Source organism: Ranitomeya imitator, chromosome 2, assembly GCF_032444005.1.
Source record: "Ranitomeya imitator isolate aRanImi1 chromosome 2, aRanImi1.pri, whole genome shotgun sequence".
NCBI classification, from domain to species: Eukaryota; Metazoa; Chordata; class Amphibia; order Anura; family Dendrobatidae; genus Ranitomeya; species Ranitomeya imitator.
In genome coordinates this window covers 136,383,623-136,396,289 of record NC_091283.1, presented here as the reverse complement: position 1 = coordinate 136,396,289, position 12,667 = coordinate 136,383,623, and the positions used below count along the sequence as shown (strand labels likewise).

General features: G+C 43.9%; 1 protein-coding gene across 2 annotated transcripts in view; it reads right to left on the bottom strand.

Moving 5' to 3' along the window:
• LOC138662140 (phosphatidylinositol 3,4,5-trisphosphate 5-phosphatase 2B-like) overlaps positions 1 to 12,667 on the bottom strand; it is a 148,513-nt gene that overhangs the window by 15,655 nt on the left and 120,191 nt on the right. The window contains exons 17-21 of one of the 2 annotated variants that reach the window (XM_069747322.1): positions 11,272 to 11,355; positions 11,091 to 11,189; positions 1,306 to 1,409; positions 1,121 to 1,208; positions 848 to 1,024 (exon numbers count right to left, since the gene is read on the bottom strand). In XM_069747322.1, the coding sequence (XP_069603423.1) occupies positions 848 to 1,024; positions 1,121 to 1,208; positions 1,306 to 1,409; positions 11,091 to 11,189; positions 11,272 to 11,355 (552 nt within the window). The remainder of the gene's footprint in view (positions 1 to 847; positions 1,025 to 1,120; positions 1,209 to 1,305; positions 1,410 to 11,090; positions 11,190 to 11,271; positions 11,356 to 12,667) is intronic. The other variant, XM_069747323.1, reaches the window with a different exon arrangement.

Sequence of the window (12,667 nt, the reverse complement as noted above, 5' to 3'; positions counted from 1 at the left end):
GTTATAGTGCTAGCTCTTTTTCCTTTCAATTTATGATGAAGCCATGCTTCACCCTCAATGTGAGGGTGACATGTCCCCATTCAAGAGAGGCTTTATAGATTGGTCGTATTTTACGATTACATTATGACAATCTCTAAAAGAAAAAACTTGAAGAAGTCCCATACCATCTATATGGTCTGATATTGGGTACCTTTCTAATTTTTGAAATGTCAACTCCCTATCCTGTACTGGGAACTAGAGGTTCACATTTTACGACCCTACCCAAGTCATTCCCTATCTAGTCTTGGCTATCTGCAGTACTCCTATTGAGAATCAATGGAGAGGATGTGTGGTTGGTCAACCTCAGCTACATTCAGAGCTGCCACTTCAGAGCCCCGTTCTTGAGATCACTGGGGCTAACTTGGAAATTGGTTGATATAAAGTTAGTTATTAGTGCTCAGTCAGACAACCATCTAACATGGACGACGATCGCATCACAGTGCATGGGCTGGCCATTGATTCTCCTGACCCAAGCGTGACAGTTGCATAGAAATACATGCTGTCATGCTCTGGTCAGGAGAGCTGCCGGCCAGTCCGAGCATTGTTATGCGATCATCATCTGTTGCCGTCTTAGACAGCGCCCTTAGAGTAAGAATAATTATTTTTGACTTGGCATCCCGTGTGCAAATTAAGGAACCTATTGTTACAAACTTGAATTCCACCTTCGGTCAGAGCAGTTGTGGTATGAGGGGTCCTTCCAAATACAACACACATATTTGTTCAGACACATTGGGATAAATGTAAAAGATGTATAAAAAGAATTAAAATAGATCAAGGAATGTAAATGACAGACCAAAAATGTTACAACCTTTCTCACTTTCTCTGTCTGCCATGTTAGGACTTCTCTCGGGATTGACTGCTGGGAAGTGGCTCATTCTCAGCCGGCCCCTCAGGGACCCGGTTTCCTCTCCTCGCTGTGACAGAAATACTTGAATATGATGCTCAGTATTAATGCTTTCTGACTGTAGGGGCACACAACATTCACCTTGAAGACAAATAGTAGAATAGAAATGATGGAATAAATAAGTATAAAACTTTCAAGCAGGCATCATGACTGAGCAATACAGCTACTTGCACTTACCATAGGAGTCTCCCCCATCTGTTGGACGAATACTTAAGAGTATATGCTCGGCACAGGTAGGTTGGGTGAGATCTTCAACCAAGGTGAGCTAGGAGGATACAATGTACAGATTTTGTAATGCAGAATTGTGTTTTCGCGTTACAGAAAATATTGCATTTGTTGTTCTCAGTCGCTCGGCTTCTCACCTCAGGCAGATCTTGTTCTGACCAACCAAGCTTTAGAAATGCTGCCCCTTCTGAATTGTGAGCACTGTTTACACTACTTTGTGGGGCACCTGAGGAAAAAGACCCTACAGATATAAAGCAGTAATAAAAAATAGGATCCTAAGAATTCATAATGATTCATAAGTGTTAATAAAATGGCTAAATCTTGTGCCTTTTGAAATGTGTGGGATTTTGAGCCCAAATTTGTTTTTTTGATATTTGACCTTCAGGTGCCATATACAATCGGCCGAAAGTGAATTTCTACCTTTTATCAGCAAGCCGATTTTAAGTTCAAAACTATGTACTAATAACTTTTTAATTTGTTATTATTAATGGCTGGAGAGCCACTTCGCTGATACAGAGCTCTGCATTCCTTGCTGAGACAGAGACTATCATTAGAGGAGCTTATTGCATATTGTGATGGCGGCAAACTGGCATGTTATCCCATTGTATATAGGGAAAGGTGGGCAGTAACTTTACAGCTGCATTTACATTGAAAGATAATCGTGAATGAGCATTCTTAAAAAAGGTTCATTTCACAATTATCTTGTTGTGTAAACAGTCTGCCGATCACTCGATGATTGAGCAAAATGCTCATTCATCGGGAGAAATTATCTTTTGTGCAGCGTAAGTGTCCTGTTCGTCACAGTGGCATTGCTTTCCTCACAGGGAGAGTGATATCACGCTTGGAAGCAAAAGAAGATCTGTCCTATCAGGTAACCACAAAGCACACAACATATTCACACTCCAGGCCAGAAGGGGGAGCTCTAAACCCGGATTAAGGGGGACTTCCCTATATTTATATTCTGGTCTGGAGGGATAGTCAGTCAGTGAGTAGGAAGAGAGAGAGAAGGCCAGACAGCAGACTGGAGCAGTCTGAGGCTGAGAGGAGCTTGTCACGGAACTTCAGCTGAGGTGGAGCTGGTACAAAAGGAGAATAGCTGAGCAGACGTGGGAGTCTGCAGCTGCTGGGAGAAAGAGAAAGAGAAGAGAGCAGTCAGATGGACTGGAGGGGCCATGTAGCCGCAAGAAATACAGCTCCTGGACAGAGAACACAGAAGGAAGGGCAGATTGTAGTGAGCGTGCAGGAGAGCGAAGCACAGGAGAGTGACAACTGGGGAGGAGAGCTGCGATTGGGCTACCTCCCTGTAGAGTGCAGATTCTGGTAGCCAGAAGACCGAGGTTGTGTCGGACTCTAGGAGGCACAGCAGAAACCGTCAGGACAGCTGGACTACACGTAACCTGTCCGCCGTAATACCCAGGAGACACAGTGGCACATAGAGCCCATGTCATGATAGAAACCCTGTGAAAAGGCTCAAGTCACCTGTCATAGGCTACGTTCACATTAGCGTCATGCGACGCAGCGTCGCCGACGCACGACAACGCATGCGTCATGCGCCCCTATCTTTATCATTGGGGACGCATGCGTTGCATTGTCGTGCGTTTTCGGTAAAACGCACGACGCATGCGTCGTTTCACCGCACCTGGGTGGCGTCGGAGACGCTACCTTGTTGCATTTTTCTAGCGTCCAAAAAACGCACGCGTCGCACTTGCGTCGCTCGTGCGTCGTCAATGCGTTCAATTTCCCATTGAAACATATTGACAACGCACTTGCGTCGCGGGTGTGCGTCGTGCGTGCGTTGTGCGACGCATGCGTCGTTAGATAAAATGAAACAAAAAAGTGTCTAGACAGTGTCTAGACAGTGCAAACAGTGAGAAAAACATCCCCCATATATAAAGAAAATGTTGGATTGTTTGTCACTTCTGCTGCAGCATCTTGAGGCAAGACACCAGAGGCACATCTCCAGAATATCTAGAGGCATCACACCAGAACCCCAGATGACTTCTACTATTCATCCGCTGTCCAGTGATGTAAGTATAGAATGATTCTGTGCATTTTCTACATGTTTTGTAAAATTATTTTTGCAAGTTGTGTATTATATTCTGCACTGTGGTTAAAGATATTGTGGTATTTTTAGTCTGGTTGTGATGTATGGCGTTGTATAGAATGGCGTTTCATTGTCTGCGGCCTTGATTATTGTTACAGGATAGATTTTTTGTTTCCATTTTTTGGTTTGGTGGTGTTTTTTGTATTCAGTTGTGATGTTTTATTCTTGCGTTATATGATGGCGTTTAATAGTCTCCGGCCCTGTCGGTTTTATTGTAAAGTATGGTAGTATAGAATGATTCTGCGCCCTTTTATTACATTTATTAATTTTTTATTGCAAGTTGTGTATTATGTTCAGCACTGTGGTTGTGTAAAGACATTGTTGTATGTTTTCTGGTTGCGATGTATGGCGTTGTATGGCCCTTTTATTGTCTCCGTCCCTGTCGGTTTTATTGTAAATTATGGTATAGAATGATTCTGCGCTTAAATGTAATAATTTATATTGCAAGTTGTGTATTATGTTCAGCACTGTGGTTGTGTAAAGACATTGTTGTATGTTTTCTGGTTGCGATGAATGGCGTTGTATGGCCCTTTTATTGACTCCGTCCCTGTCGGTTTTATTGTAAAGTATGGTGTGTTATTAATGTTTCTGCCCTTAATTTTTGGGGGTTGTTAATTTTTTACTTTCAAAAAACTATTGTGTTTTTTGGGTTGCTCCATGCATACTGTACTTTTAAAAAAAAAAAAAACCTCTTTTGGGATTACTACATAGGGTCTGTTGTAGATTAGTTTTCTTATCTTTAGGCTTTTGTACTCTGGCATTGGGTTGTCTCTGCCATTGTTTCTTTAATTTAATCAATGTGGCCGTGTTGTTTGCTCAGCGTTAGTTCAGTTGGAGTGCAATGTTCTTTGTGGTTTAAATGATTTTTTTTATTTTTATTTATTGCTGGATTGTGCATAGGAGCATACTATCAATGTTATTTTGTTCTTTATTTCAGAATTGCATTAGTCATGGCCAGCGGCAGCGATTCCAGCCACACCCCACCGCTGAGGAGTCCGGTGAGTACATGATCTAGTATTGCTTATATTCGCTGTCATTAGTAGATGGGTCACTCAACTTTTTGGTAAACTATTTTGCAGGCTTCTTCAAGTGAGGAGGAGAACCAGGAGGAAGAGAGGGAGCAGCAGCAGGGACCACGGGGCCAAGCTGTGGCTGCAGGACGGAGAGTAAGTATTTATTTCAAACCTTTTCATTTTTTTTGTTTAATTTTTTTGTTTTTGCGGTTATGGGGGGTGGTGGGAGGTTGTGGTGTTGTGTGTAGTAGGTGGCGGTGGAGGAGGTAGGGACCATTGTTTTTATCTTTCAAACATTAATATTTTCCATTTTTTCTAGGTTTCACAACGGGCCCTGGATGAACCACTCAATATTGACATGATGGTGGCATCCATTGAAGCACGGGGCCCGTTGTGGGACAGCCGTGACCCCCGGCACGCGGACCAGGGCATATTGCGGCGTCTGTGGATAGAGGTGGCACAATTGCTGTGGGATGGCTTCGACAGCGCTTCACCAAAGGCCAAAACTAGTTTCCGTAAGTATTTACAAAATGCTGCTGTGACCCATCATGCCAGGATTACACAACCCTCTGTGATGTCTTCTATTGGGATTGCACACGGTTGCGTAATCGTTTTCAATATATTATCTAAAACCTTTTTTATTTTTTCAATTTATACACAGTTAAACAATTGAAGACCAGATGGCGCTCCATGAAGGACCGCTTCCGGAGGGGCCTGAAAAAGGAGGGACAGACCCGTAGTGGTGCTGCCGCTTCAAGGAGCTCGGTGTATAAGTACAACCGTATACTGCAGTTCTTGCGACCGGTCCTTGAAAGCAGAGAGTAAGTATAGTACTTATGCACACACCTAGTTTTTACAACATGCATATTCACATACTACATTCCAGCCACGTAGCTTATTGCCCAGCCAGTTATTTTGGCAAGTACAAAGTATAGAAATGAAGAAAAAAAGGAAAGCTCACCGAGGCGTGAAAAGTAAAAAATACATACTTTTATCCTCTTCAATCATAAGCAGAGGATGAAACATCAGCACAATACAATAGACACTATCTACGCGTTTCAGGTGACAGGGAACATCAGACCTGAAACGCGTAGATAGTGTTTTTATTGTATTGTGCAGATGTTTCATCCTCTGCTTATGATTGAAGTGAATAAAGTATTTTGTTTTTACTTTTCACGCCTCGTTGACCTAGAATTTTTTATTCATTTCTGGTCTTCTCACACTTGACACAGCGGCTCCGTGCTCCGAGCCTTCTGGGATTACTACAATGTTGAGCTTGACTTACTAGCAATTTCACTGAAATCTGAAGTATACAGAACACAGAAAAATAGTAGATTGGCCATGCCCAGCCAATATTTAATAGTGTAGTAGTATAGTGGCTATCCAGGTGTATCCCCGATTTTTTATACACAAAAAAGTAAAATATAATAGATACGGCATACATTCCACTGCAAAGCAGGTTATGTTCCCATGGTTGCTCAGCTCGCAGGACCTGTGATGACGTCTCGGTCACATGACCGTGACGTCATGGCAGTTCCAACGTAAGCATAATTGTCTGGCGTTGCAAACCACAACCATGGGTGACTATTGTGAATTAAATAAATACCTTTTTTTTTAATATTGATGGTGCATATGCAGTGTCAATATTAAAAATAGGTTAATATTAATGGCGGCAATGGATACCTGGCGGTAAAGTTAATTAATGACGCATGTGAAATGTGATATTTAGTATACTAATGGTTTCCTTATGTTTTCACAGAACACACAGCAGCACCCGCGAGACTGTCCGACCCTCTGGAGCGGTCCTTTGTGAAGCGCCATCTGAACAGTCGCAGCCATCCCACAGCGAGAGCAGGTCTGCACCACCACAATCTGGCGAACCGGCAGCCGGTCCATCAGATGTTCCCCTGGCCGAGGCCTCTGTCGCTCCTTCCTTTGGGTCTTCCCGACAGCGTCAGCGGGCCTCGGACAGGGCGCCCATGCCCGAATTTTTACATCTGAGCACCGTATTTCAGAATGGTTTCAAGGCGCTGTGCGATAAAATGTGCAATATCGAACGGCGTCTTGAAAACATCGAAACGGATCTCTCGAGGCTGGCCAAACATTTTTTTACTGCCATTCACAACGGCATGGTTGAACATCTTACGCCGGAACTCCAGATTTCGGTCATGCAGGGCTGCAACAATGTATATGTCAGTGCTCTGCAGCAGGCTCGGGTCATGCAGTCAGCGACAAATATGCCCGCAGTACCATCGCTGGCTGCCATGACTCCGACTCCTGCTGCAGAGCACCACCACAGAGCTCCGCGTGCCGAGGGCCACCGCCACCGCCACCACAGAACAGAGCCCCAAAGTTCAGAGCCTGACAGGCCTTCAAGGGGACACAGACGGGATGCCGACCCACACCCAGAGGGAGAGAGGAGGAAAAAGAAGAAGAAGACGACGACAAGTACTACGACATTGGCTATGGCTGCTCCCAAAAGTACCACCAGAAAACACCCCGGGTCGACCCGGAGCACACCAAGTACCCAGGCTGGGTCTACACAGAGTACACCCAGTACCCAGCCTGGGTCTACAAGGAGTACACCATCACAGCCTGGGTCTACCCGGAGTAGCCAGCAAAGGACACTGGTCGTCCCTCCTCCTCCCTCACCTCCTGCTTTGCTAATCTCGCCACCATCCACTGCCTGGATTGATGTCGGCATCCCGTCTAGTGTGATAGAGTATGCTGCTTCCTCCCCCTCGTCCTCCTCCTCGGTCTCCTCAACACCCCCAAAAAGTGTGGGATATCAATCCCCTTTAATTGCGGATGTTGGTACCTCCTAATAACATTTCCCAATTTTTTTTTTGTACCCTAAATAAATGTTATTTTTAAAAAAAAAAATTAGTTTTTATTGTTTCAAATAAAGTTTGCACCAAATCACACCTTGCGCCGTATACACAAATCTTGTCTTTGTAACACCTGATGTGCAATGTCTGACAATATTTATCAATTTGTTTTTTTCATTGTTTTATAGGGCTGTCGCTCATTGTACTCAGATGTTAGAAACACAAACAGCATTGCTCAATATGTCAAGTTTACAATGTACCATCACACAACAATTTCAGTATAGATAAAGTTGGTTTTTGTGTGTAACCAACGTTATCTTTTCTGAAATCGTAAAACGATTGAGCCCCTGCTGTGAGTTTTTTGGTGTCAGCGAATGATTTGGACTTTTTTTTGGGTAACTGATCAGACGCTGTCATTGTTGGATCGGCGAGTTTAGACCGATCCAGCGATGTCTTTGTTTTAAACAAGGGAATATTGGGTTACTAGCACACTGTTTTAAACACTCAAATAAAAAGTGAACAATACCCCACAAATATAAAAAGGTGTCTACCACGTCCCTCGCCGTCATCTTTCCGCACTGACACTGTGATTCCCGCCCGTAAAGCTGAGCACACCGTTGACTTAATAATAAACGCTGTGCTGGGCTTTAGGGCTGCCACAGTACGGAAAGCTGACGGCGATGGACGTTTCACACACCGGAGTGTAAGGGTTTTTTGTATTTTTTAAAATTACATTTACAATGGTAAACAGGGAAAACATCATGAGTGTGGCAAAGCGCTTCATAACATTACCCAGATTACACGGGACTTGCTCTTTTTTGGTCGCTGGAGAGCTGTCTGTGTGACAGCTCTCCAGCAACCACGCGACAACTAAACAACGATCTCGGTCCAGTCGTATCACTGGTCGGTATCGTTGGGTAATAGTTTTATTAATGTACCTTAAGAATATTGGTCAGGTGAGGTGGAAGCAATGTTCACAGTGTCGCCACTATTTGACTCTGGACGAATTCTTTCATCCTGAGTACAATAGTGTTAACTCTGTAGAGTTTTGCAAACATGATCGTCTCCCTCCTTGTCTAGCCTGGTTCCATATGCAAATAGTCTGCAGGATTAAAAATGGTTGACAAGGTGGGAGCCGATTATGTAATTATACGTCAAAACTATGGAACACACAAATTTTGTGTGACACACATTACTTTCAATAAAATTGGATTTTACAATTCTATTACTATGGAAAAACGTATGGGAGATTTGTTTGGTGAAAACGGAAAGGCACAAGAACTTTATTTCAAAACACAACGCATTATACAATCAGGGGACATTTTAACAATAACCATACATAGTATGGTTAAATGACATGGACTACACAGTGTTTACATGACATCATAATAACACGAAGAATTAAACCATTTGATCTTGCCATGAAACACGGCCAACATCAGAAACAAAGTATGCAGCAAATTGGTCCCTCATATGAGCAATCTCCACAGTTGTCCGCAGAGGATGAGCTTGATAATCAGGCAATGGATTTGGTATGGGTTCATCGAGTTCCACGTTGACTCTCTCTTTATCAATAATAAAATTGTGGAGAACCACACACGCCTTCACCACCTCATCCACTGTCTCAATTTTCAAATTTATAGCGGATCCTAAGATACGCCATTTGGAGACCAGGATGCCAAAGGCGCACTCCACAGTTCTTCTGGCCCTGGACAGTCTATAATTAAATATAGTTTTGGTGCGGTCCAACCCACGACTTGAGTAAGGTTTTAGTAGGTTGCCACTCATTTGAAAAGCCTCATCACCAACAACAACAAATGGCAGGGCCGGGCCGTCGGTGTTGGGAAGAGGTCGTGGATGGGGGAAATTAAAATTGTTATTGTACAATCTTCGGTCCATATCAGACTCCTTAAATGTCCGTGAATCATTTGCACGACCAAACGCTCCAATGTCCACAGCGAGAAACCTGCAGTCCGCACCTGCAATTGCCATCAGCACGGTGGAAAAGTATTTTTTATAATTAAAAAAAAGAGATCCACTTCTTGAAGGCTTGGTAATCCTAATGTGCTTCCCATCCACGGCTCCAATACAGTTAGGGAAAGAACACACTTGTTCAAATTTTTGGGCGTTGGCAAGCCATATTTCTCTTGTAGGGATGGGTAAAAATTCCTCCCGGAGGTTGTCCCACAATGCGCGGCAAGTGTCGGCAATAATACCCGACAGTGTTGAGACTCCAATCCGAAACTGGAAATGCAGTGATCTCAATGTCTCTCCGGTAGCCAGGAAACTGACAAGAAGAAAAATAAATAAATATAATTAATAAAATTGTTATGAAAGAATTTTTCATTTTTAATAACAATCCCCCCACCCCACAAAACAAAAACACGTTACTTTAAAAAATGGCAAGAACATATAAATCCTTCACATTCCATTACGTACCGTAGAGTCACCAGCAGATCTTCCTCAGGGGAAATCGATTTACGGAGCTGCGTGTCCTGCCTGGAAATGGTTCCTTCCACCAGACGCAGCAGATATCGGAAGCTGTCTTTTGACATCCTGGTGTATTCAAAGTATTTGTCCTGGTTCTCATTTAATTCGCCAAACAGACAATGGTAGGCTCCACGACTCTCTCGGACTTCCACTATAGGGTGTAGCCAAAAACGCCGACGACTCCTTCTCCGTAGTTTGTCTCTTTTCCTCTGTTCATGACAGGCAATAGCATAAGCAATAGCAAGGGCTAATTCCAGCTGAAAATTGAGGTAGATACTCTCCATGGAACGATCCATCTTGATGCTCTATGGTTGGAAATAATCTATGCCGGGGTATATATACCACTATTACATTAATACCCACCCCCATTTACCCATTGGTGGCATTATCGATTGTCTAGACACTAGACCCACCCTCTTCTATTCATTGGTGGTGTTATCTAGTGTCTAGACACTAAATTGTGTGTAAAGATCTAATCAGTGTTTGACAACGCATGCGTCGTAAAACGCTGCGTTTTTTGTAAAAACGCAACAAAAACGCAACAAAAACGCTGCGTTTTACGACGCATCCGTCCGACGCTTGCGTCAAAAAAGGTGCGTTTTTGCGTGCGTTTCCGATGCGTCGTGCGTTGCGTCGGCGACGCTGCGTCGCATGACGCTAATGTGAAGGTAGCCATACGGGTTTGTGTCCCACCTTTACGGAGGACAGAGAGAACTGTGAGGACCTTGATAGAGGCCACAGGCAGCAAGGGACTACTTCAAAGCGCTGGTAGGAAGGCTTCTAACTCCACCTGGTAAAGGGGACTCTGAACTTGCTTCCAAGCCTGCTGGACCCTGACTGTACCTGTGATCTGGTGCCCTGAACTGTGGATTGCTAAAGTCTCCAGTAAACCAGGTAAAGAGACTGCAAACCTTTGTCCTCCATTCTTTACTGCAGCACTCACCATCCTCATCTACACACTGGGAACCCTGGGGACCTATTTCACCTGTGGGAAGTTATACCATCTTAGCTGCTATAACATGACCCCAGAGGACCCCTTTAAGCAGCGTCGGTCCCGATGACCGAATACCATAGGTGGCGTCACGAACACAAACTTTATTACAACTCCCTTAAAAGACCTTTCCCTTTTACTTGGGTGACCAGGGCCAAGGACCGGGTTGCCGCCATGTGACATCCCCGTTAAGTACCGGACCCGGTACTGAGTATCCCCATGGCCCTGGCGGGCGACCCATAGAAAGGTCTAGAATTGCTGAGACCCATGGCAGCCTATGTGGAATGAGCGATCTATCGTTCAGTGAGCAACATTTACTTTTGTCCGCTTGTGCAAATAGACTGTTAAACAACTGCCGATCCGTAAAGGTTTTCTGATTGGCGGTTATATCGTGCCGCTGGTCAGTCCATGTAAATGGACCTGAAGGTTACAACAGATTAACAGACAACATGATGGAGTTTATTTTAGAATAATGAGATAACATGGACTAATATACCTTTCAGGCATAAGGATCGGAACTCAATGTATCCTTGGGACCGGCTTTGCGTTTTAATAATGGCTTCAATACTCAGGAATTTAAGGCTATACCTGCAATCTAGAGACGTACAAAGGAGACATGAACAGAGTTATTCAATGGAAACTTGTTATCCTGCCCAACAATATACTTTGTATTTTACCTCCTTGAGGGAAAGCACGAAGTCCAACCTCAAATGTGGAGAACACTGGTGAATGGTCACTGGTTACAATGTCATCTGTACAATCTAAAAAATATATGGAAGCTTAAAGGGGTGAAGGAGAAATATCAGAACAGTGGGGATCCGACATACGCCCTCCAACAATCAGTCGTTATTAGCTGCTGCAGTTCCTTGTTGTACGTAGTGTTAGGTGTGCTACACAAGAGTGGACTCTACACAGAGCTGTGCTGTTCCAGCTCTGTACACTGCTTACATCTGGGTAGTGCAGAAGCACATAAAAGATAATCAGTGGAGATGCCAGTGTTGGATCCCTAATTATCTATCTGATATTGATAATCTATGCATCAAAGCCCTTGATAAATCCTTAAAGACATTCCTCCAATTTATAGTAAAGCATAGTCTACAGAGATGCAAAATGTTCTGAACAGTTTATATATACTATATTTAGTGTATTAAAGAAATGTTCAAAGCATATGAAAAAGTCATCAATATCAGCTCAGTGGTAGGCTGACACCTGGTACCCCCACCAATGAGAAGTTATTAGCTACAGCAAAAGCTGGACGTAAACTCTGATTGGAGAGGTCTGTGTTACTCCATCCAATGGGTAGTTGCTGCCGCCAAGTACTGCAATGCAGCTGCAATCATTGTGTAGCATCTGCTGCGGAGGACTGCAGTACTGCTCCATTCAATGTATAGCGTCTGCTGTTGAGTACTGCAGTACAGCTTCATTCAATGTATAGCGTCTGCTGCTGAGTACTACAGTACAGCTCCATTCAATATATAGCGTCTGCTGCTGAGTACTGCAGTAAAGCTCCATTCAATATATAGCGTCTGCTGCTGAGTACTGCAGTACAGCTCCATTCAATGTGTAGCATCTGCTGCTGAGTACTGCAGTACAGCTCCATTCAATGTGTAGCGTCTGCTGCTGAGTACTGCAGTACAGCTCCATTCATTGCGTAGTGTCTGCTGCTGAGTACTGCAGTACAGCTCCATTCAATGTGTAGCGTCTGCTACTGAGTACTGCAGTACTGCTCCATTCAATGTGTAGAGTCTGCTGCTGAGTACTGCAGTACTGCTCCATTCATTGCGTAGCGTCTGCTGCTGAATACTGCAGTACAGCTCTGTTCAATGTGTAGCATCTGCTGCTGAGTACTGCAGTACAGCTCCATTCAATATATAGTGTCTGCTGCTGAGTACTGCAGTACAGCTCCATTCATTGTGTAGCGTCTGCTGCTGAGTACTGCAGTACAGCTCCATTCATTGTGTAGCGTCTGCTGCTGAGTACTGCAGTACAGCTCTATTCAATGTGTAGCGTCTGCTGCTGAGTACTGCAGTAGTGCTCCATTCAATGTATAGTGTCTGCTGCTGAGTTCTGCAG